At 43.0% G+C, this 25781-nt stretch overlaps 1 protein-coding gene across 1 annotated transcript; it reads left to right on the top strand.

Annotated features, from left to right (window-relative positions):
* Positions 1-1457: 1457 nt before the first annotated feature.
* Ptges3 (prostaglandin E synthase 3) lies at positions 1458-19329 on the top strand. Its single transcript, XM_021637766.2, has 8 exons — positions 1458-1795; positions 11336-11449; positions 11876-11945; positions 12876-12974; positions 14331-14420; positions 16724-16786; positions 17531-17555; positions 18170-19329. Coding segments are annotated over exons 1-8 (483 nt in total). The 5' UTR covers positions 1458-1793; the 3' UTR covers positions 18190-19329.
* The last annotated feature ends 6452 nt before the right edge of the window (positions 19330-25781 follow it).

Below are 25781 nucleotides of genomic sequence, written 5' to 3' on the forward strand. Positions count from 1 at the left end.
TGGAGAGATGACTCAGCAGTTACAACACTGGGTGGACATGGCTCACAGGATCCGTTAACTCCAGATCCAGAGAATCTCATGCCCTCTTTTGACCTCCATGTGGGCATCAGGCACACACATGGTACACATTCATACATGCTGTCAAATTACACGAAAACATTAGAAAAAAAATTAAAAATTTGAAAGCAGGGAAGTTGCCCAGACTATCTTCAAAGTTAAAATGCTGCCCAGGTAGGACTCAAAGTTGTCTCAGATTCTTCACCTGACATTACAAGCCTGTACCATTAGGCCAGACTAATTTTCTTTTTCCTTGACAGGTGATAAAGTTCTTAGGATCATAGTGTTTCATTTAGCCTGGCACTTGGGGAACAAGCAGGAGGATCCAGATTACAAGGTCTACATCACCAGTTAGAATCAGGGCTAAGTGACACCAGGAAAAGGCCTTAATACCAGCATATAAGAGATTAAAGCAGAATTAACTTAAATTTGAAGCCAGCCTGAACTACAAGACAAAACACACTAAAAAAGTTTTTTTTTTTTACTAAAAAAGTTTTTACTTTAGCCATATTTGAGCCCAAGGCCCACATTCTGCAGATCTGAATACAGCTTCCACTGCACAGTACAGGTAATACTACCATACTGCTCCCCTTCAAGACACCATTCTTCCCTAACACTTGTCTCGTGCCCGAATAGTTTTTGACAGGCAAATACTTGGTTACTAACCTTGGTTACTAACCTCACTAAACCCAAGTGCATTATTTACAAAAGGAGCCCAATAATTTTAAAATAGGTCTCCAGACTCCTCAAATAAACTCATGCATGGAGACAGTGAATGTCTGGAAACCGTTCCCTCCTTGTCTCACTTGTGGTGCGGATGTCTCAAAGCAGGAGGAAAGGCCCAATCCTAGAAGGCAAATTCGCAAAAGCAGCCCCTCAGCTAAAGGCCGCGCATTTCCACTACCCAGGACGGGATTCCAATGCCCCGAAAAACACCAAGGCGGTCCAGGCTTTAAGACTAAAACCGTTTTCCCCACAAACGTAACCGGTGCTGCCAGCCGGGGTGGCCTGATGGCACAGGACCGAACCCGTCCAGTAGCCGCCAGTTCGAGGCCAGTTCGGGCTAAAGTGTGACACTCTATCTGCCACAAAAGTGTCCACCCACACCTCTTCCTGGAGCCCGCCTCGTCCCGGCATGGTTTCTACAGCACTACACTCGGCCTCCGGCCGCCTCCATGGGCGGCGCCGACGTTTCTCAGGGAACCAGCCCGCTGCGCGTGCTCAGGCGGTTGGCGGCCAACGGCTGACTAACGCGAGAGGCGAGTCCGGGAGGCCGCGCACGGGAGGGCGGCCGGGCTTGGGCGGGCGGAGGAGGGCGGGCTCCGAAGCCTCGCGAAGGGGCCGGCAGGCCCGCCCCTTCCGTAGAGATCTCTAGAAAGCCGCGCCGAGCCGGAGGCCCCGAGTGCGCACGCGCGGCGGCAGGCCCGGGCATTTTGCTGCGTCACCAGCCGCCGCCCGGCCTCCCCAGCCCTTGCACGCACGCACGCTCCTGCTCTGTCCTCGCGCCCCTCTCCCTGCACTTTCCTCTTCTCCCGGGCTGAGGCAGCCGCTCTCCGCGCGGTGCATTCTGGGCATCGAGGTCGAGCCCGCCGCCGCCGCCGCCGCCGCCGTCGCCTTACGGGAGCGAGGAGAGGCCGCGACCGGGCAGGAGACGCCGGAGTCGCCGCGGGAGAGGAGTCCGCTCGCCAGCCGCCGAGGCCCGCCCACCCGTTCGCCTGGCCCCTGCCCTGGTCACCATGTGAGTGCGACACCCCGCCGCGGGAAGGTCGTCCCGCAGCGAGGCCGCGCCGCGACTCCGGCTGCCGGGAAACGGCCCTCCGCCCGCCGCCCTCCCCCACCGGCGGCCCTCGCCTTTCTCCAGCTGGTGGCGGCCCTCCGCGGGGCGGGAGGTCCCGTACCCTTGTTGCGGTTACCGTTGGAGGACATTTTTCTCCCCGGAGGTCCGCTTCCCCGGCCCTTCCGTCCGCCGGCTCCGTCGTGCCAGAACCCCCCTTTCCCTCCCTGGACGGCCTGGCCGACTCGGAACTCTGGCAACTTAGCCTTAGGCCCCAAAGTCGTGTGGGAGCTTTTTCGCCATGAGGGCGCCCCTAGCCGTAAAGTCACTGTCTGCTCGGGCGGCCGAGGCTCGCCGCTCGGTGGCGGTGCCCGGAAAGCTGCGGCGCCGGCCGATGGGGCACCACGCGGCCCTCCGCCCTCGGCGGCGGCCACTGCTAGGCAACTAGAGGGGCCCATGCCGTCACCACAGCGAAACTTCCCGTTCTCAGGTCTCGGTCCCTTGAGCCCTTCCAGACCTCCCTAACTCCGGTCTCTTGAAAGGGTGAACGTTAACACAGCCACTTCCTTGGCAGCGAGTAGTTACTGTGCAGCAAGTAGTTCTGCACGTGTCTAGTCACAAGATACTTGTGGACTTTTTCTGTGCTCCTCAGTAAACTTTGGGTGGTATGTCGTTATGCTCCTTCCATGGAAGGATTAAATAGGTATGGATGACAATTTTACTGGCCTGAAGACCTTACTTTGTTGGAGGTGGTTACAGATTCTTTTTTAAGTGTTAGCTTTTTGGTAAAAAGACCTTTTAACCTATTAAGAATTTTTAGCTTTCCTTTTCTAGGCCTTATCAAGAAAACTTTTCAAAAGTGAGGGAATTGAAATTGAATTACAGGGTTTGGGAGTGGTATAGGTGTGGACTATGCTCAGCCCTAAAAGTTAGTTATGAGTAGGGATAGAAAGGCTGTAAAATTTAACAATTGTACAAGTTTAAGGGCTTGCTTCAATAGTTTATGGTTAGAAATCTAAATGGATAAATGATAACCTAGAGCTAATTAGCTGCTGAGAAGAAGGTCCTAGAAGAAGGCATGTAGTTATAGAAAATGTGTAAAGAAATTTGGAGCACACACAAAATCCTAGATATATAACAGGTTAACTTTTACGTTTTTTATTGTATTAACTTATTTTTGTGTGTGCTATTGGAGGTGAGGACAACCTGTGGGAAGATTTGTGGGGATAGAACTCGTTATTTCCTCTTTATATTTAATGTAACAAGTTGATTGAACATATGTAAGGAGAAAACAAGTAAAAACATAATCTAATAGATGAACATATCCAAACAAGACATCTTCTCATCCAGAAGTACCAACTTAGGAGCTAGAGAGCTGGATACAGTACTGGCTACTCTTGGACCCGGCTTGTATTAACCAGTACCCACACAGTGTCTCACAGCCTTCTATAACTCCAGTTTTAGGGTATGTGGTGAGCATACGTGCAGGCAAACATTCCTGCACATAAATTTTTTTTTTTTTTAAAGCAAGTATCATATCTAAAATGACTTGTTTGAAAACGTTCTTTGGGTAATAGATGAAAATCGTAGGTAATATATTCTAACCATCTTTTCTAATTACAATACCTTAATGCTTTTTTTACAGCTTTTTAAGATTTCTTTTTATTGGGCTTGGAGAAGGGGCCCAGATTGAGAGTGCTTGCTGTTACCGCAGAGAATCTGGGTTCAGTTCACATCACTCACGGTGTTGTGCCCTCTTCTGACATTTACGGCAAGCATGTGCTGCATATGTATACTTGTATGCAGTCAATTCTAGTATACATAGAGAGCAGAGGTGTTACATTTGAATCTGGAGTTAGAGGTAGTTGTGAACCACCCATTGTGGGTGTGGATATTTTGCCTGCATGTTCTGTCAGTATCACCTCCATGCAGCACTTCCAGAGGCCAAAAGAGGGTGTTGGGTCTCCTGGAACTAGAGGGAGTTAGAGATGGTTGTGAGTCACCATGTGGATGCTGGGCATTGAACCCTGGGTCCAGTGGAAGAGCAGCCAGTGCTCTTAATCAAGCAGCTACTTTCCAAACTCCATCAACTTTCAGTTTTTAGAGCTAAGTCCTTGCTGTGTAGCCCCTAGCTGTCCTGGAACTCTGTAGACCAGGCTGGAGATCAACTGCCTCTGCTTCCCTGAAAGCTAGCATTAAAGGTGTGCATCACCACTCCTGGCCCTAGTAACTTTTTCTTAAGGTTTGTTTTTGCTCTTTAGCTCTTTGAGAGAATATTGTTCTGTCTTTATGTAGTCTTGGCTGTCCTGGACTTGTCTTAAAGATTGTCGATGCTGCCAAGGTGCTCTATAGTCCTGATATATAGGAGAGGCTCCCCTTGAATTTCGAATCTCCACCTCCCGAGTGCACACCTTTAAGATCAAGGCCAGTCATGTCCACGTAGTGAGGCTCAGTTGTGCACACACCTCTTACTTTTATCTTTTGTTTTTAAGACAAGGTTTCTCTGTGTAGGCCAGGCTAGCTAAAACCGCCGGCTTCTCCCTCCAAGTGCTGAGATTAAGGGTATGCACCACCACCGCACCTGGTACACTTTTTTTTTTTAAGTTTGCAGCATTATGAATATTTGAATACCTGGTCTTGTTTTAAAATACAGGGTAAGGAATGGCTCATCCTTTAAGAGTCAAGCTGTTCAGAGGATCTGGGTTCAATTAATTCTCAGACCCCACGTGGTTGCAGACAACAATAGGTAACTGATTTCAGGGGGGCCCAGCACCCTCTTTTGACCTCTGTGGGCACTGGGCATATAAGCATTGTTCTTCCATACATGTGCAAAATAAATATGAACAACTCCTTAAAAGATAAAAATGTTAGCTGTCTAAAGTGGTGCATGCCCTTAATCCCAGTACTCAGAAGGTAAAGGTAGGGGATCTCTGAGTTCTGGGACAGCCAGGGCTATGCAGAGAAACCCTGTCTTGAAAAACAAGACAGATAAAAATGTTCAGTATATACAGTTTTGTTAACATTAAGGCATTTATTAACTATTTATTGATACAGAATTCTAATGTGAAAACTGATGGTGTTCAGTTTGATACTTGTTGTAAATAGGCTCTTTTTTTTTTTTTTTTTTTTTTAATTCTTTAAGACAGGGTTTTAGTATATAGCCCTGGCTTTAATCTCACCGGGCTGGCCTTGAACTCAAGGAGATCTGCCTGCCTCTGCCTTTCAAGTACTGGGATTAAAGTTAAATGCCACAATGCCTGGCCTCTTTGTTGTATTTTCCTTTGCAGAACTCCCAAGATTTTAATCTGGGACTTTTAATCTGAAGATTTTAATCTTAAACTTTCCAGCCTTATAATGAGCATGTGGTATTTGGTTCACGTCTTGTAAGTTTGAAAAGAGTTAACTGATGGTCGTTGTTCAATGTTGATTTTTCTAACCACTGTAACCTGGCAACTGATTTTTCTTTTTTTCTTGCTGAGTTAGACTTTAACTAGAAGGCATAGAAACAAAGTGACACATTTCTGGGTTGTAGTTTACTCCTATTGCCAATTTATGATTACTGCTTAATTTTCTGTTTAAAAAATTAGAAGCCAAGAAAAAAAATCATTTTTTTTGGGGGGGGGAAACTCTTAAATAGTTACTTTTTCCCTCCCCCAAACCAGAAAAACTATAGAACAGATGGTTGGGTTGGGGTTTTTGGGTATATCTCCCTATGTATGTCAGGCTGACATGGAACCTGTAGTCCATCCAAACGGAGAGATTAGAAGCATATGCCACCAGGCCTAGCTTTGTTTACATTCTCAAATGTAGAACTGTTGTCTTCTGCTATCTAGGGTAGAACCTAGGGCTTCATTTACACATGCTGGGAAACTGCTCTACCACTGTGCTGTGGTCCTAGCCCTGTTAGCTATTGTAGCTATTGTATAGTTTTTTGGGGAGGCAGGGAGAGAGGATTGAGACAGGGTCTCACTGTGCAAACCATACTAGCCCTGAACTCTAGAGCTTTGCCTCCTGAGTGCTGGGATTAAAGGTGAGTACTACCACCTCCTGGCTAACCCCCTTTTAAAAATAAATCCAGCTTTGAGAAGCTAAAACTTAATGGAGTGCATGGTGTAATAATATGTGTGTGTAGATGGCTGGTCTTGAGTTCCTCTCAGATGTAAAAGATCTAGTCTTGTGAGTTTTCTCTGGAGTGCCCTGTTATCTTGGCACATAATTTGAGAAACATCCTTCCCAGATTTTTTGAGGCAAGCTCTTAGGAGAGGGGATGAGAGTCTCCCACTATGTAGTCCTGGCTGGCCCTAAACGCAGAAATCTGCCTCCTGAGTGCTGGGGTTAAAGGGGTAACATCATTGCAGCCAGCTAAAACTTTTTTTGGAGACAGGGCAGGCCTGAAACCAAAATGTTGGCATTATAGGCATGTTTGAATGTGCCTGGCTTTCCGCAGAACTTTGGTATCTTCCTTTGTCTTGTTTTTATTACAAATTGATACAGATAGAACAGTTTTCACTCTTTAGTGAATTTCTGATCCTTCTGCCTCCATGTGTAATACCAGCTCTGGGAAGTGTAAGGGCAGGTTTGTTATAGTTTGAGGCCGTCTAGAACTGAGTTACAAGGCTCTTATAACAAGACTTTCCTAAAAAACAAAACAAAAAATCTCTGAAAGGGAGAGTTTTTCTCTGGAAATATGGTTCAGCCAGGAAGAACACTTGTTGAATCAGCACGAGGATCTGTGTTCACATTTCCATCACCCACATAAAAGCCGGGTACTCTGCTGCATGGGCAGGACACTAGGGTTGCTGGGACTTGTTGGCTATTTGCACATGTACTACATACAAACATATAATCAACTTTTGTGAAATTTTGTTGTGTGAAGCTGAGGCCTGAGTAGTTTTTCCTACATAACCAATATACCTTCTTCATCGGTGTCATGGTCTTTAAATTGCACAGAGAGCACAGACCAGACTGCCCTGGAACTTGCAGTAATCTTCCCTAGCCTCCCCAAGGCACCTCACCTGGCTCAAGGATTTTCCTCTCTCCTGATAAATCTCTAGTGTAGTTACCAGTACAAACTTCCAGTAAACATTTAATGGTGTTCAAGCTCTAATGTGCTTTGTATAGCATGATTACATGAGATGCTTTTAAATTCAACTATGTCCCATGTTAACCAGATAAAAAGTAAATTGGTGGTTGAAAAATAGCAAGGCTGGGAGATGGTCCAGCACTTAAAAGCTGGGTGTGGTAGTGCATGCCTTTAATCCCAGTGCCGGGGAAGCAGAGCCAGGCAGTTCTTTTGAGTTGGAGGCCAGGTTGGCCTGCATAGTGCCAGGACAGCCAGTGTTATCTAGAGAGAGCCTGTCTCAAAAAAACTAAAAACACTTATGTGTTCCTAAAGAGGACCTGGGCAGTTTCCAGCATCCATGTGAAGGCTCACATGCATAATTTCAGCTTGAGGATTACACACCTTTGACCTCTGTAAGCAAAACACTCATAACATAAACCTTAACCCCAAAATTAAGAAAATTAGTTTTGAGCCTGTTTATTTTAGAAAGCTCAGGAAGCACCACAAGCACATACAAAGTGCCTCTGACAGACTGAGTCCTTTAGTTTAGGGCTGTTGGTTACTGTCAACAGACTCAACCTCTCAGCTCACCTAAGACTTGAAAGACACTGACTTTCCTGGTGATTTTTTTTTTTCTGTTTGTGTAATTTCCGTATGAAGCTATTAATTGACGACTAGTGAGATTTTACAGTTCTTCCCACTGTCACAAAGATTAAGTAGCACATCTTTGTATTGTATATTTATAGTTTCTTAGTGATTGCTATTAAACTTGCTATTTTTTTGTGGTACATTGTTAGGATTTTAATATTATCTAGCTAGATGGTAGTACTTTTTAAAGATGCTGTTTATGTGTGAGCATCACATGTGGGTGTTTGCCAGATGTGCGTGGTGGGTTTCTGAGGACTCTGGATGAGTGTCTAGGCTTTTGGAGCTGGAGTTACAGGCTACTTGAGGTACCTATGTAGGTGTAGATGCTGAGAACTGAACACAAATCTGGTGGTTGGTGGATCTCACATAGATCTGCCTGCCTCTGCCTTCCAGAGTGCTGGGATTGCAGACAAGTGAGCACCACCGCACCTGGTTTCAGATCTAGTAACCAAGCCTGAGGACCTAGAATCCACATGGTAGGAGGAAGAGAACCAACTCCCACAAGTGGTCCTTTGCCCTTTATGTATGTGCACACACAATATTCAAATCAGAAATTTAATATTTAAAGTTTTTTAAGTAGTTTTTAAGAATTTTTAGGCATGTTTTCCCACTTCACATAGTTTGATCAAGAAAATTCACTGTAAGAATGCCTTTTAGTTGACTTAGAATCCAGTCAGGTTTACAGCCAAGATTATTTGGATAAGGACTATTTTATCTATCACTTCTTAATGTCCTCAATAGGTTTTATTTATTTCTATAAAATTCCAATTTAAACCTTTGAGGGGGGTAGGTGGTGTGATAGGTGTAAGTGTGGGCATGCATGTGGAGGACAATGTTTTGGAGTCCATAGTTTTCACTTTATGTGAGTTCCGAGAAATTTTTTGGGGTGGGGGTGGTTTTTCAGACAGGGTTTCTCTGTGTAGACCTGGCTGTCCTTTAACTCAGGTCTGCCTGTCTACCTCCCATGTGTTGGGATTAAAGGTGTGTGCCTCCGTGCCTGGCAAAGATCACAGTTTCTAAGGCTGGATTGCTCCACAGGGAAAAAGAGTGTTGTTTAAAAAAGAAAAAAATTTTTTTCATCTTACTTAAAATGCAGTGCTTACTTGTAGTGCTTTGGTTCAAACCCAGGGTCTTACCCATGCCATTCTGGGGGGACAATTGGTTCAGATTGGGTTTTATTCCAAACCCTAAATTTAGATGAGATTATAGGTATGAACTGCCACTCTCAGCTAGTTTCTTTATTACTAAATTGTTTTTTATGATTTATTTGTTTTGTATCCCAGCTGCATTTCCCTCTCAGTCCAGCCTTCCCTACCTCATCTCTTCCCATCTTCCTCCCCCAGTACACTGTTGTGGGGGGAGGTCCTTCCTTCCATCTCCTATCAGGTCTCATCAGGATTGGCTATATCATCTTCCTCTGTGGCCTGGTAAGGCTGCTCCTTCCTCAGGGGAAGGTGATAAAAGAGCCAGCCACTTGAGTTCATGTCGGGGGCAGCCCCTGTTCCCCTTACTAGGGAACCCTACTCCCCATTTTAATTAAAAATTTCTTTATTGCTAAAAATTACTGGTGTATTCTTAGCAACCAGGAAGCCTCCAAGATCTGCCCAGCTAAGGACAGGATTACCCTTTCCAATCCTCTGAATAAAATGTTTTGTCAACTTCCACTCCTAACTTAATTCTAGGCCAGAAGTGTTACTGTGCATGATTTAAATCCCAGCAGAGGTAGGCAGTGAGTTCCAGGATGGCCAGAGCTACTTAGTCTAAAAGAAAAAAAAAAGGGGGGGGGGGTTAAGCCAGGGCTGGAGAGATGCCTTGGTGGTTAAGAGTAGTTACTGTTCTTAGGGCCTAGAGTTTGGTTTCCAGCATCTGTGTATGGTGGGTGATTCACAGCCAGCTCTTCTGACATTGATGAGTATTTAGGAGGTAGAGTTAGGAGGATCACAAGTTGGAAGCCAAGTCTGATCTCTGTAGTGATTTCCTGCTTAGCCAGGGCTATGTAGAAAGACCCTGTCTCAGAAAGGGATTTCTCATTGTAACAGCCCTGGCTGGTCTGGAACTCACAGATTTCTGTCTGGCTCATTGGTGTTTTTTTGTTGAAGACTTTTTTTTTTTTTTTTTTTTTTTAAGATCTATCCACCTTAGACTAACTACACCACCTGGCTAAGATTTACTTTAAAACTTACAGATCAGATAGTGTGGCAACATCTTTAATCCCAGGCAGAGGCAGGTAGATCCCTGAGATCAAGGTCAGCCTTGGCAGGCCACATGAGATTCTGTGGGGTGAGGTCAGAAAAGAGGGCTGGCCAGCAGTGACAAGGTAACATAGCACTTTTTGCCAACTAAAAGAACCTCAGTTTAGTTTTTAGAACCCACAAGACTGAAACAACTACTGCAAATAGTTCTGACTTTACAGGCACATTGGTTGGTACCTGTATGTACCTGTTGGTTAGTATCTTTTATGTACCTGTACATAAAAGATAAATGTTTTTTTAAAAACTGTAAAGTCAACGTCAATTCATTACAAGTTTTATAAGGAAAAGAGGCATTTGAAATTTGATATGAAATCAAAATTGAATGATGATGTACACCTGTAATTCTAGTATTCAAGTGGGTGGGGAAATTCTCTCATTGCAGGCCAAGACTCAAACAGACCCTGTCATAAAGCAAACCAAAAAGCCAAGTGTGTGCCGTGTAGTTAATAAGGAAAGCTCAAGACATCTGCCAATAGGTACTAAGGAGATAGCTTATTCTAGCTAGCTGTTGTTATTTCAGATTGGGATGCTACCATATGTCATTTTGTAACAGCCCTGGCTGTGCTGGAGCTCAGTCTGTAGACCAGGTTGGACTCACAGTGATCCACCACCTGCCTCTGCCTCCCAAGTGCAGGGGTTAAGTTTTTTGTTATTGTTTGGTTTTTTTGTTCTTTTAAAACAATACTGATTACTGTGTGTGCATATATATTGGACATATGTGGACTAAAAACAACTTGCAGGTGGGTCTCAGAGTTGGAACCATTTCAAGTAGTAGAGCTTGACTACAAGTGCTCCCCAGATCCTCTACAAGAGTAGCCATCTCTCTACCATCAAGCATTCTGTGAGACAACAGCTTGGTGTGTAGACCAAGCTGGCCTAAAATTTCCAGTCCTTGCCTTCAGTCTCCTGAGTTCTGGGATGACAAAATGACATACATCAAGATGTTTTTGTTTCAGGCTTTGCTGCATCAAACCCAGACCCTGTACATGTGGACAGACATTATGCCACTGAGACTGTAAAATAGTATAATTGAATGTATGCATCTTAGTTTCAGTAGTAATGGTCTAAAGGCTCATCACCTAGTGATTGGAGTTAAATGTTAGATTTTTGCCTTTAAAGTCCCTGTTACACTTGGAACTCACCGTAGATCAGGCTGCCTTTGAATTCAGGTCCCTCTGCCTCCCCGGTGCTGGGATTAAAGGTGTGAGCTACCACCACCTGGCTTCTTTTTGTTATTGTTGTTGTTTTGCCTTCTGTCCTGTAAAAATACTAGAAAGATAAATGCCATTGAGTGGGTAGGCAAAGGAAAATCGGGCATTCAAGGCCAACATTGACTACATGAGAACCCTGCCTCATTCTTCCAACTCCCAAAATAAAATCGCCACTAGGAAGCTTTACGTCCTTAAGTTGCTTTATCGAAGTTTTTGGAATGTAAGATACATGTAAAGTAAAACTTATACTGTAATGAAGAAGAGAAATGAATTACTGTGTTAAATGTGAGGTTAAACTCAAAATTGCTTGAATGTATCATTTTCTTTGTAGGCAGCCTGCTTCTGCAAAGTGGTACGACCGAAGGGACTATGTGTTCATTGAATTTTGTGTTGAAGACAGTAAAGATGTTAATGTAAACTTTGAAAAATCCAAACTTACTTTCAGGTAATTGCCTTTTATCTTAAAGTGACTCATGTGATAAGATACCATGACCTTGGAATTTATTGGGTTTACCTATCCACTGTAAAGCTGTTGCAGAGGACAAGATGCTGCTTACTTACAGAACCCCGGACCCAGGGGTGAATCTACACATAATGGGCTGGGCCTTTCGGCCCTTCTCCATCAGTCACAAATAAGAAAATGTCTTACAGCCTGATCTTACGGAAGCATTTTCTCATTTGAGGCTCCTTTCTCTTAGATAACTCTGGCTTGTGTCAGAGTGACGTCAAACTACCGACTACTACACCTTTTCACAGAGTGTTACCCAAAGTTTACTTCAGATAATTGAGAACCTTTAGTTTGCTTTTCTTTTGCTGAAGCTATTACTGATCTTTTGTTTAAAGAGGCTCATTTTAATTCTCTCTTTTTTAGTTGTCTCGGAGGAAGTGATAATTTTAAGCATTTAAATGAAATTGATCTTTTCCACTGTATTGATCCAAATGTAAGTAGTATTGATGCTTTAATTCTGATTTAAATTGTGAGACGTGGACATGCTGATAGTTGTCTTAGGGTTCCATTGCTCTGAAGAGATATACAACCATGGAACTCTTACAAAGCAACACATGTAACTCAGGCTGGATTACAGTTCAGAGGGTCAGTCCATTATAGTCATGGAAAGAAGCATGGGAGAGTGTAGACAGATACGGTGCTGGAGAGGTAGCTTGGGAGTTCTACACCTGGATCAGCAGGAAGTGTCTGAGACACTCTAGGCCTGTCTTGAACCTCTGAGGCATCAAAACTCACCCCCGTGTGGCATCACACTTCCAACAATGCCATGCCTCCCAATAGTGCCAGCTCCAGTGATCCTGTGGGGTCATTTTTATTCAAACTACCACAATAGTGCCCATTTAATCTGCTTAACATAAGAGTTTAGAGACTGCAGTGTTTTGCAACCTCCTTTATATTTGTATTCTTTCTGTTACCAGACAGATGAGAGTACCTTTGAAGCCTGTCCTCCAAGTAGTAAGAGATTGTTAGTAGCCAAGGGCTAGTTTAGAGAAAGTAGAATTGAAAAAGAACCAGTTAGGTGGCTTGTGCCTATAGGCTGAACTTTCAGAAAGTTGAGGCAATAGAGCTTTACCTACATAGAAAAACATCTTAAAAAAAAAAAAAACAGCCAAAGGCACCCACCTGTGATCCCAACACTTAGGGAGGCAGGCAGATCTCTGTGAGTTTGAAGCCAGCCTAGTGTATAAAGCAAGTCCAGAACAGCCAGGGCTACTTAGAGAACCCGTGCGTGTCTCAAAACCAAAAGTAAATAAGTAGATAAAGCTAAAAAAGAAATGTATGAAAAGGGAGACATAGATAGGGATAGCCTATTTTTATCATGATAATGGAGAGGGAAAATGGTGTGATGGTGCCTTTGTTTCAGGATTCCAAGCATAAAAGAACGGACAGATCAATTTTATGTTGTTTGCGAAAAGGAGAATCTGGCCAATCGTGGCCTAGGTTAACAAAGGAAAGGGCAAAGGTAAGTTTTCATTTTCTGTGTTTGAACATTTAACCTTTTAAAAATTAAAAAATACATTTTTACAGTATATGTTATAGTAGTATAAAAGATGGAGTTCTCTTGGTTCTCACCAAGTGTCATAAAATCAGTTTCTAGTTGATAACGGAAACTTTACATTTAAGAGGCAGGCTTTCACATCAGGTGTGATGGCACACTGAGGCTAAGAGAGAAAGATTGTGACATTGAAACTATCTTGCCTGAGTGTCTTAGTCAGGGTTGCTAGTGCTGTGGGGAGGAAAGGATTTATTTGACTTAAGCTTCATCCATAGTCCCTCACAGAAGGAAGTCAGGACGGGAACTTAAATAGGGTGAGGACCTGGAGGCAGGAGCTGATGTAGAGGCTGTGGAGGAGTACTGCTACTGGCTTGCTCCTCGTGGCTTGTTTAGTCTGCTTTCTTAAAGAACCCAGGACCACCAGCCCAAGGATGGAACCACCACAGTGGGCTGAGCCCTTCTTTGATCAGTAATTAAGAGAATGTCCTACAGCTGGTCTTAAAACTGATATTTTCCCATTTGGGTTTACTTCTCTCAGAGAACTCTTTTCAAGTTGTGACGGATGACATAAAATTAGCCTGCACGCTTGTCTCTGTAGTCAGAGCCTGTCCTTTTTTAGGGGTGGCCTTGGTACTTTGTGTCTTCAAGGTCCTGAGTTTACTCCCTGACACAGAAGACTACCCAGGCATGAAGAATCATGCAGAGGCAGGAGAATCAAGAGTTCAGGACCATCATGGGCTGCAGAAGCTACGTCTGTCCATCTTAAACAGGAAAAAGGAAGACAGGAAAAGCTTTTATAAGTTACTTGGCTGTCATAGGGGTACAAAGTTTGGTGACACTTAAGATTCAGTGTTGCTGAATGTGGCGATAGGCTGGCAGAATGGATTAGTGGGTAAAGGTGATTGCTGCCAAACCCAAAGAAGTGTCATCTCAATATGTAAGAAGCAGGCGGGATGATTTCTTTGGAATTGAGGCCAGGCAGGGTTTCATAGTAAGGTACTCTCTAGAATGGAAATAGTGGCACTAGGGATATAGCTTAGTTGGCAGAGTACCTATGGTGGACAAAGCTGTAGGTTGAATGCAGCCTGATAACGTGTCTTACAGTCCATCTCTTCAGAGGATTAAGGTTAGCCTTTGTAAGTTTAATTAATTCCGGGTAGAAGACAGTCCTTACCAGTGAGTATTTAAAGGTAAGTTAAGCATTAAAATGATTGTGGACTTATTACGACTTTGATTTCTTGTGGATTTTTCACTTTTGTGCAAATTTTATGTCCCATTAGTGGTTATAAGTAACAGGAAGGTAATATTTTTGTTGATCTATAGCTTAATTGGCTTAGTGTGGACTTCAATAATTGGAAAGACTGGGAGGATGATTCAGATGAAGACATGTCTAATTTTGACCGTTTCTCTGAGGTAAGTTCTTTTAGTGGCATTCTCTACTCTGTTCCCATAATATAGTTCTATACAATCCTTTTAATTTTTTTTCATTTTAATATATATGGGTGGTTTTGTTTTGTTTATGTCTGCACTACATGAGAACCTGGTGCCCGTGGAGGTCTGAAGATGGTGTTGAGTCCCTTTAAATGGAGTTACAAAGGCTATGAGCTACTACGTGGTTGCTAGAAATCAAAACCTGGTCTTCTGCCAGAGGAACAACTACTCTCAACCAGAGTCACCTTTGGTTTTTGAGACAGAGTTTCTCTGTGTAGCCCTGGCTGTCCTGGACTCACAGAGATCCACCTGCCTCTGCCTCCTGAGTGCTAGGGTTAAAGACATGCACTGCCCAGCTGAAAGTCAGCTTTTAAAATGACTTGCAAGTTATTGTAGTTAAGAGGCCTGTGAAATGGCTCTTCCTCCATGTGCACTCTGATGTGTAAATAAATGTAACTTTTAAATATTACTGATGGCAAGTGCTACACACCTGTAATCCTAGTAGTTGGGGAGACAGAAGCAGATAGATTTCCAGGAGATTGAGGCCAATCTATTGGTCTACAAAGTGAGTCTGGGAAAGCCAGGGCTACACGGAGAAACCTGTCTTAAAATATAAAAACAACAACAAAAATACACTTTTAATATTAATGTGTGAAACTAAATTTTAAGATGAATGATAAAGTGCTGGAGAGGTGTCTGCTCTTCCGGTGGATCTGATGATCCTCCCCTGGTCTCTTCAGGAACCAGGCTTGCATGTGATGCAAAAACATACAGTGAAAACACCCATATATATGAACTACAGTAGCAAAAATATGAAAATTCCTTTAAAAACGAATGCTCTTCTCAGTCCTGTACAACTAGTTGTTCGGCCCAATCTTGAAACCATTCTAGAATCTTAAGTTTAGCAGCTGTTACCTCGCTTTGGAATTGTATGGTGCACATGCCTTTTAAACATCACCATCATGGTTCCCAGACCCCAGACAATTGGGTTACAATTGTCCATGTGTCTGAACACTTGCTTGCATGTTTATCTGCCTGAGAGGAATTCAGAAGATTGACTAGTTGTGAACCATCATTTGGTTCCTTGGAAATAATGTAGATCCTCTGTAAGCGCAACAAGTGCTCTTAACTGCTGACCCATCTCTTCATTCCCCCCAAAATAAAAAGAATTTAAGAAACAGGAACATCATGGTGAGTTGTTAATATTGAAATGTGTGGAAAGATTTTTTTGATGGCAGAATCAATAAGAGCCAGGTGTAGTGGCCCATGACTTTTAATTCCAGTACTGGGGAGGCAGAGGCAAGAGAATCTCAGGGTTCAAAGACCAGCCTGGTCTATATAGTTCCAAGACAGCTGGAGATAGACTGAGACCTTGTCTCTTAAACAAAACAGAAGGTGAGATGGTGGACAGAGAAGGCTTTTTATGATGTTTTGTAAGTGTCACAAATATGCTAATGTGACCAACACAGGGAAATAATTTGTTAGTTGTATATTAAGGAAAAAAGTGATTCAGTTAGTGAATGTTTACTCAGCTTGCATGAAGCCCTGCTTTCATTCTCAGTCTCCAGAATTTTTGAAGCCTGGAGTGAGCACAGAATTTAATAAGGGGAGGATCAGAGGTTCAGGGTCATCCTCAGCCAGAAAGTAAGTTTGAGGCCAGTCTACACAGTATGGCCTCAGTGAAAAATTAGGGGCTGTGTTTCCAACATGTGCTTAACTGCTTACTTAGCATCTCAAATGGCTCTTAATCTCAGAGGGTGAATAGCTTCGACTTCTGTAGAGGTTTTTTGCTTATTTTACCTCCTAACCAGCTGTCAAATATCATATTGCTGTTATCTAGTCAACACTTGGCCTGTGCTTGGCACATTTTGGGGCACTTTTCTTGTTTAGAGAAATTTTATATTCTTTTGGGTTTTGTTACTTTGGGGGGGGTGTTCAAGACGGGGTTCCTCTGTGTAGCCTTTGCTGTCCTGGTCTCACTTTGTAGACCAGGCTGGCTTCAAACTCAGAGATCCACCTGCCTCTGCCTCCCCAAGTGCTGGGATTGTAGGCTTGCAGTACCATGCCCAGCTGATCTTGAACTTCAGTCTGAAGTCTGCCACCTGCCTGTACATTCATTCTCTGGTTTTCAGATTACTTAGACTCTGCCCTTTACAGAAAGCAAAGTATTTTAAGTTTCTTTTGCATTCATTCATTGGTCAGAACTTACACTGTATTGTAAGCCTATTGTGGAATGTGCAGCGTTTGCAAAGTAGATTGTAAAACTGACTTTATGCTTCAAATAGATGATGGATCACATGGGTGGTGATGAGGATGTGGATTTACCAGAAGTAGATGGCGCAGATGAGGTAAGTATATGAGCCCTCTTTTCTGATAACTAATAGTAAGACCGCGAGTTTACAGATGGTCTTGTATCCTCATAGCTCCCCTGCAAGTGTGCACTGATCCTTACTGTCAGTCCATCTTGTTTCTTAACATCTTAAAGGGAAACACTGTTTTTTTTTTTCAGATGTCTAGTTTTTAGGGATTTTTACCTACTAGGGAAATTATATTTGTGGATCATTAAGGATTTATGTTTTGAACAAATCATTGCATAAAGGTAAGAGTTAAAAGATTATCACTTACCAAGAATGTAAATAGGATTTAAAACAAGGTCAGAGACTTTAGTAATAAAGGAGTGGGAATGTGCTCAACTTCTTCATTAGTCTTTACTTCCTCAACAATCTGTTAATATGTTAACACATAGTTGTTTATGTATTTGGGAGAATTCTCAACTTCAGTATTTAGAATTCATTGTTTTCTTAATTATGTATTATGCCAACAGAAGATGACAAAGTTGGGGAAGAACTTGAGGGTGGGCTCACCTCCATCACAGAGGACACAGCACTTTACAGAAAGATGGGTCTTCTTCTCCGTGGTCAATCACTGTAGGGAAATAGGTTCTGGAGTTGATCATTAAATTCCTAGGTTCCGTGTTACTATTTTGCCAGTGTAGTGGCGGGGGGAAAGCTTAGAATTTTCAAGGTAAAAAAATGTGAGTGGAGACTTGTATGTATGATCAACTTGGTAACTTTTTAAATTTTCTTTTTCAGGATTCCCAAGACAGTGATGATGAAAGTGAGTGTCATGGATTTTTTGCTTGTTTGTTTTAATGTTTTTGATGCAGTGGTTGTCAATACTTAGAACAGGGTTTCGGAGCAGACACCAACTACCTGTGGTTTGTTTGTGCTCAAGGACAATTTAGTTTAAAAGAACAGTAGAGTATAGGTTAGGTAAAAAATTTCAGCAGAGGGAAAGATTATACTTTTTATAATTATTTTATGTTCATCTTTTACCTGCATCTGTGTCTGAACTGTACATAATACCTGGTGCCTGGGATGGACAAAAGAGGCTGTCAGAAGCAGTGTGCCATTGCATGTACCTGTAATCCCAACACTCAGGGAAGCAGAGGCAGGTGGTTCTCTGTTCGAGGACAGCCAAGGCTACAAAGAGAAACCTTGTCTTATAAAACAAACAAAAAAAATTGGAAAAGGCATTGGACTAGTAAACTAAGTAAAGAGTCCAAAAAGCCTTGTCATAATTTTTAGACCTGGTTTTACTCTTGATGCTGTGGCTGCATGCCCAGTTTTCAATTGTTCCCAGGAGACAGCTAGGGAGCTGTGGTTTGTTAGTGTTAGATTCTGCTGTAGTTCTCTTGTAGACCTCGCTGATTGGTTCTAAAATCTTTTCAGAAATGCCAGATCTGGAGTAAGGAGTGTTGTCATCGCCTGGATTTTGAGAAAGAAAAATAACTTCTGCAAGATTTCATAATTGAGAAAATCCCTGAGTTGATATCTCTAAAGGCAGATGCTGTACTTGCCTCCTTTAACCCATTTTTCAACCTGGAAAAACTTTTTTTTTTTTTTTTTTTTTTAAAGGCTTCACTAAGGGTTGATAATGTACCATTGTATGGGGCAATTTAAGTCAGCTAAGGCAATACCCTTATGCATGAACATTTCCCAGGATTCCATAAAGCAGTTGAGACACTAGGCAAACTGTTATAGCAGCACTGATGAATAAACACATTCACCTAAGTCTTCTTCATAACATAGTTACTTCTATCCTAGGAAGCCCTCAGCTTAGGGAAACATACAGGTTTAGATCCTAGACCATGGACTTTGAAGGAGGCTGAAACAAATTGGCTGAGATCTTAAACTGCCATTCTTCCAGTGTACCTTTCAGAATTATTCCACTAAAGTTTATTTTTCAGAATACCCTTTACATCATTGTATGTGACCACTTGTCAGTGTTCAGGTATATTTTAGCTAAAACTAGTGAATGCCCTAACTTAGATGGTTTTTGAAGCCTATACATTTGGTATTGTTTGGCCCTTAAGCTTTTACATCTCTTAGCATGGAGGACAAAGAAAGCTGTACATTGTTGCTTGAGAGTATGTACATTTTAGACCAGATTTGTATTTGCACTGTCAGTATGGCAAATGAGTGGAAAATGTTAATACACTATTGGGTTTTTTTTTGTTTTTTTTTTTTTTTTTTAATTTCCTGTTTTGGTTTCAGCTTATGCTCTGGCTGGAAAAACCTCAATTTATGTTCATGACAGTGGGGATTTTTTTAAATGTCTACATTCTTTCTAATAAACTGTTGGAAGATTTCTTGGCAGTCCTTTTAAGTGTCTGTTTGCTGTAATTTCATGTATTTACCCTTTACTGGAATGGAGTGTATTTTTGAGGGAAAAATTTGGGACTGCTGCTGTTTGAAAAAAGAGGCTTGCTGTACTGTCACAGGAAACCCTGCAAAGTCGGTCTGTAATGGGAAGCTATGGGTTCAATATGCAGCAGCTGGACAAGTGTTTGACTTGATTGAAATAAAACTAAATGTGTTGTCCTCCTGTACATCTTTAGCTCCTGCATGTTACCTCTTTCATCGCTTCTGAGATTTGTCTAGCTGGAATGCTTTGTTTCAGCATTCTATTGCTGTTCAGGTTCTGTTTCAGGCAGTGTTAAATGAAGTGCTAAAGATTCCTCGATTTCTGTGTGTAGATAGCTCAGAAGTTAAATCAGAAAAAGTGAACCTTTGTGCTGGTGTGCCAACACACTGATGGAGGATATGGGACAACCTAGCAGATGGTCGTTTCCCCAACGTGTTTGTCCTGGAGCCGGAACTCAGGTTGGCAGGGTTGTTTGCAAAGCATGTTACTCTGAATTTCCAGCCAATTCAGTGAGTAACCCTGTCTTAATTCAGATTTAGGAGGCCCGCCTTCTCAAAATCCATGCTTATTTATATAATAAAACACCTTTTCAGGGTCTGACTGGTAATAAAGGCATGACACTGCCTGCCCTTAGAAAATTTAGTTTAAAAACAAAGCTTTAAGTGTGTTTGCCTATGGTTATGTATGTGCTCCATTGTAAAGCAGCTTGGTGGCACACACCTTTGATCCCAGCATTTGAGAGGCAGAGGCAGGTAGATCTCTGAGTTTGAAGCCAGCATGGTCTACAGGGCAAGTTCCAAGATAGCCAGGGTTATACAGAGAAGCCCTGTCACACACAATGTACTTCAGGTGTACAGCTTTCCTCAGGTGCAAAAAGCCTTTCAACTACAGTTGACAAGTGGCTCCATTTGGGTCCTGGAATTTGAACCCAGGTCTTCTGAGGTCGTGGGAATTTTAGTTACAAATGAATGTGAACTTAATTTGAACTATAGTCCTCATTAAGTACTAACTGTTCTTTACTGCTGAGTCAGGATCACTGAGTTTGGGGCCAGCCTGGTCTACAAGTGGACTGAGAAGAAAGTAGCTCAGGAAGTTGGGAAACCTGTGCAGGTTCAGTGATGCTACTGTGGAATCTGCTTGCCTGGAACTCAGCAGCCTGCTTCTGCCAACACAGAGCACTAAAATACTTCACCTGGGCATTTGGACACAAGCCTTCAGTCTCAACACCCAGAAGACAGCTTGGTCCACAGAAGACCTGCTTTCAAAAAAAAAAAAAAAAAAATAGTAAATTTACAGCAGAAAAAAACTGCAGCCTTGGCTGTTCACGTCTGTGGTCCCAGCACTGAAGAGGTTCAGGCAGGGGGATCTTTCATCCTTGGCCACATAAGCTTTAAACAAGGCTTGGCTTAAAGTCTAGATTAGTATGAGCCTGGAATTCAAGAGTGGTGGTATCTGGTAAAGCAGAGGGAACAATAGCCACAGAGAGATTTGGGAAATAGTGTTGATGCACTTTGTCCTTACCAGAAATTATGCTAGTCTCAGTAAACTATCTGACTTTATTGTGCTAAATGAAACATAATTGGTACCTTTTTTAAAAAGCAAGATGTACTTAATGTAGCTAAAACTCCAAGGACTAGTCGGAGAGCTTATAATAAACATTACAAACAATCCCAAGATGAATAATCTTCCATGTTCTGCCAAGCATGGTTGTGCACTCCTTTTATCCTAGTACTTGTTAGGCAGATCTGAGTTTGAGGCCAGCCTGGTCTACATGGCCAGTTCTGGAACAATCTAGGCTGCATAGACTGTCTCAGAAATGGGGTTGTGGGTGAGTAGAATGCATTTTACATTTAATTTTAGCGCTGGACATCACACAATAGGAAAGTCCTCTGCCACTGAGCTACACTTCTGGGTCTTGCTAAACTGGTTATTTCTAAGCAAGGAGGTAAGATTTAGGCAACTGTATAATCCATAAGATACAAAAATTTTGAGTGACCTGCATTTGTGCACCATGTGTATGCAGTGCCTAGAGTCCAGAAGATGGTGTCTCCCCAACAGATAACCATCTGCAACAACCATGAACTAGGAACTGAGCCCTGGTCCTCTGTAAGTATTCAGCCTCTGAGCCATCTCCAGCTGGGAAGGACTCATCCTGTACACCTTAGATTCTAAGCTCTTCTCAGTGTGTAGGTTGCAACCCCTTTTAGGGGTTGAACAACCCTTTCACATGGGTCACACATCAGATATTTACATTATGAGTCATAATATAGTAGATCACAAGGGTTCGCAACCCACAAGTTGAGAACCACTGACTTGGGAGTATGTTCCTATGCTATGGTACTAGTATGAAAGTCATCATCTGAAGGGGATATTGCATTCCTTTGAGGGAGGGGTTTGCTTTGTTTTCTATTTTGTGTGTAGGTCTGTGTACCCTGTGTTTCTCTTGGGAATACTGGGAATTGAACATGGGTCCTCTGGAGGTGCAGCCAAGGCTTCGAACTGTGGAGGCCCATGTTTCTCCTTTTATTAGTTCCTACTAAGTACCTTAACCTGGTCTTGACTTTAGCAATCCTGCTTCCATCCTGAGTGCTGGAATTGGGGTGAAGTCTGTGGTCTCCCATGCACTCAGCAAGTATCCTACTGCTGAATTATAGCCTGCAGGTCCTTGTTTCACAGTCCTAGGAAAAAACTGGGTTTCAGGAGTGATGGCTGCTTAAGTAAGCACTGGCTGCTTTTCCAAAGGATCTGGGTCCAGTTTTTCAGCACCGATATGGCAGTTCACAGTGGTTCACTCCTTCAACAATGCCACACCTCTAACATGCCTTCTAATTCTCAAGCATTTCCATTCCCTGGGGACTAAGCATTCAATTATTTGAACCTATGGGACCATTCTCATCCAAACCATTACAGAGACCCTGTCTCAGTGGGAGAGTAGAGGCCTGGACCTCTCAGCAGGTAAGAACACTTGCTCTTGCAGAGCTCTGTCCCCAACACCAGGTCAAGGGCTCACAACCATTTGTAACTTCAGTTCTAGGAGATCTATTACCATTTTCTGACCTCAGGACAGACAAAACACCCATACGCGTTAAAAATAGACAAAATGGGCTGGAGAGGTGGCTCAGAGGTTAAAAGTACTGGCAGCTCTTCCAGATGTCCTGAGTTCAATTCCCAGCAATCACATGACCTCATAATCACGTATAGTGAGATCCAGTGCAGTCTTCTGTCGTGCAGGTGCATGTAGGCAGAACACTGTACACATAATAAATCTTAAAAACAAAAAACCGTAAAACCAAAAATACAGACTATGTACCTAGGATGCTGTGCATAGTGTTATTACAACACTGTGTAGACCAGGCTGGCCTCAAACTCACAAGAGATCCACGGACAAGACAAAGGCAGGAGATTCTGACCTAAAGGTCTGTCTCTCAAAGTGGATGGGGCTAGAAAAAAAGCTTAGTTGTGGAGTGTTGTCTAATAGGTGTGAAGCCACAAACATAAAGTACATTCTATATTTGGATAAAGATCATCCAAATCACCTTTCACAGTGGAGTGAATTCCTACTTGTCAAATTCAATGATTTAGAATATTTGTGACTTTTGAAATTTACTAATATTAATTTACTTATTTTGAGATAAGGTTTTACTATGAAGCCTCGAGAGGCCTGGACCTCCTTATATAGATCAGGCTGGACTAGAAATACACCTACCTCTGCCTTTGTCTTTGGAGTGCCTGAATAAAGGTGTGCCACTGTGCCAGTTCTTGTTTTTTTGGATAGGGTCTCATGTAGCCCAGAATATCTAGCTGAGGATGACCTTGAGTTTATCCTCCCATTTTTAGAAGTACAACCATTTACTTAGGGGAGGGCAAACATGGAGGTAAAAGGTCAACTTGCAGAAGTTAGTTCTTTCCTCCTACCATGAGTTCTTGGGAGATAACTCAGGTCATCACCCTTATTGGTAAGCTTACCTAATGAGCCATCTGCATCAAGCCTTGATACTCTTCACATCTCCAGTGCTGAGTTTATAGGCACGTGCCACACACCTGGTTTTATGAGTGCAGTACCCACAAAGATATATTCCAAACCCCAAGTTTTGGGAGAGGTCATACCAGTGATCAAATTAGGGAAGCATAGAAGGAGGCTCGGCTCACGGGAGTTCACTGACACTGACAGGAACAGCAAGGTCCAGGTTCAGTGAAGAGACTGTCTCAAAATATAACCTGGAGGCAGGTGTGATGGTTCACATTAATTCCAGTACTTGGAGTGCTGAAGCAGGTGGATCTCTGTGAGTTCGAGGCTACATAATGAGTTCCAGGACAACCAGGGCTACATAGAGCAGTTTTGCCTCAAAAAACACAAGATAGTTAATAAATATGGTGAAGGGCTGGAGAAATGTCTTAGTGGTTAAGAGCACAGGCTATTCTTCAAAGGACCCAAGTTCATTCCCAGCACACATAGGAAACTCACAACTGTCTCTAACTTCAGTTCCAGGGGATCCCATGTCTCCTTCTGGCCTCCAAGGGTACCACACATCCATGAAAGCAAAACAGCCATCTGTGTTTAAGTAAGGTGGAGCGTGATTGAAGAAGACACCTGAAATGGACCTCTGCTTCGCAGGAGAACACTCTTAACACTGGCCTACACCCCCATTTTTTATTCTTTACTGAGACAAGTTCTCTATGACACCCTGATGTGTGTGTGTGTGTGTGTGTGTCAGTGTTTTTGCATGCATGGGTTTCTGTGCATCACCTGTTTACATGGTGCCCATGAGGTCAGCTTCAGCTCCTTAATTCTTAATTGTGTGTGTGTGTTGGGGGGCGCGGGTGTTGGGGGACGTGAGTGCCGTACTTCTAGAAGCCAGGAGAGGGTGTTGGATCCTAGAGTCCAGCAGCTGTCAGCGGCACCATGTGGGCTGAGGACTGAACTCAGGTCCTCTACAAGAACTGCGTATTTAACACTGACATCTCACCAGACCAGCCTCTGGCTGCTTTGCATTACATCATTGATTCCTCCTGTTATTCTTCTGCCCCATATTTTCTTATTTTTCTTTCATCTATTTGCTTATCATATGTTGACATTCTTTTTCTTCCTGTATTTTATTTATTTTTTATTGTCACACAGTGTTATCCAGTAGTATGGCTTCCAACTCATTCTGTAGTCCAGAATGACCTTAAACCACTGGCTCCACCTCCCAAGTGCTGGGATTACAAGAGAGCAACATCTTGTCTGGCACTGCTAGAGAGGCTGAGCCTGCAGACTGCCTGAGTCCAAGGAAGTCTCAACTACAGCAGACTCTGTTTCAACAATACATACACGGTTGCAAGGAGGATATGGGCACTTCAGATTTTTTTTCCCCAGCTTCAGCCTTTGCTAGTGGAGACACTGCCAAACAGTGAGAAACTTTTTTCATTGTCATGCAGAAAGATGAGAAGTACTGGAGAATGATGGGAAATAATCTGCTGCAATACTCAGCTATGTGTGTTCTCACAGGAAGACTAAGGTTTTCCTTTTAGACACCCACCTCATTCCCACTGTTGATGAATAAAGTCAGTATCTCAGGGAAGGATGGCATTGGTTCTCTGAATTTTCCTTCTAGAGCAACACATACATCTGGCCAGCCTCCACTTTCATTCAGAGATCCTTCGCGCTCTAGGCGCTAAGCTTCACTACTCAAAGCTTTTCACCTTACCTGCAACCAAACTAAAGGAACATGGTTTCAGACAAACAGCTGGCATATTCTTCCTGTCTACTTTACCTCAGGGATGTCTACACACATCTCACAGCCAGTCTATTACTTCTGCTCATCGATTTTAGTCTAGTTAGGAATATCTTTCTTTTTTTCTTTTGGTGTTCTCGAGATAGGGTTTCTCTGTGCACCCCTGGCTGTCCTGGAACTTACTCTGTAGACCAGGCTGGTGTTAGCATATAGGGTGCTAACATATAGCCTCGGGTTGCCTAGTAGCCTATGATGTCATGTATCACCAGGTGTGTGGCTATAAAAGGACTTGGTTTGCTCTTTCTTACCTTCCTCTCTTGCTCTCTCTGCTTCGTTTACTTTCCTGGGGGGGAGGGGAATACCAATTCTTTTTCCTTCCTTTTCCTCGTTACCTTTCCACCTCCATCCAACAAACTTCTTTCATAAAATATCTGCTATGTGCGTGGCATAACTTTTAAATAAATACTAACAGCTGGCCTTGAACTCGAGATCTGTCTGCCTGTCTCCCAAGTGCTGGGACTAAAGGTATGCGCCACCACGCCCCGCTACTAGGCATGTAATATCTTTACGTGACTAGGTGACCCAAATTTACCCTCGAGTGTTCTAAATAACCTTGTCTCCTCGAGGCAGGAAGTCTGTCTTAGGATGGGTTGCTTTAATTTCTTTGATTGCATAGATTTAAATGCTAGAGTCTCCAGGTTTCTGACCTGCTGAGTCGCCTGGAAACTTTCACCTCAGTACTGTGGGGAAGACCCTACGTTTTGATGCCACAGACGAGCCACAACTTCAGTATCTACCCCAACTTTAACGGGTGTCACCTAACGCAAGGTCCAAGGACAGTCAAAGACGTTCAACAGGAATCCCGCCCCTTTACTTAAACGTAGTTCCGCCAAGCACCCTCTCCTACTGACATTCCTATTAC

Source organism: Meriones unguiculatus, chromosome 2, assembly GCF_030254825.1.
Source record: "Meriones unguiculatus strain TT.TT164.6M chromosome 2, Bangor_MerUng_6.1, whole genome shotgun sequence".
NCBI classification, from domain to species: domain Eukaryota; kingdom Metazoa; phylum Chordata; class Mammalia; order Rodentia; family Muridae; genus Meriones; species Meriones unguiculatus.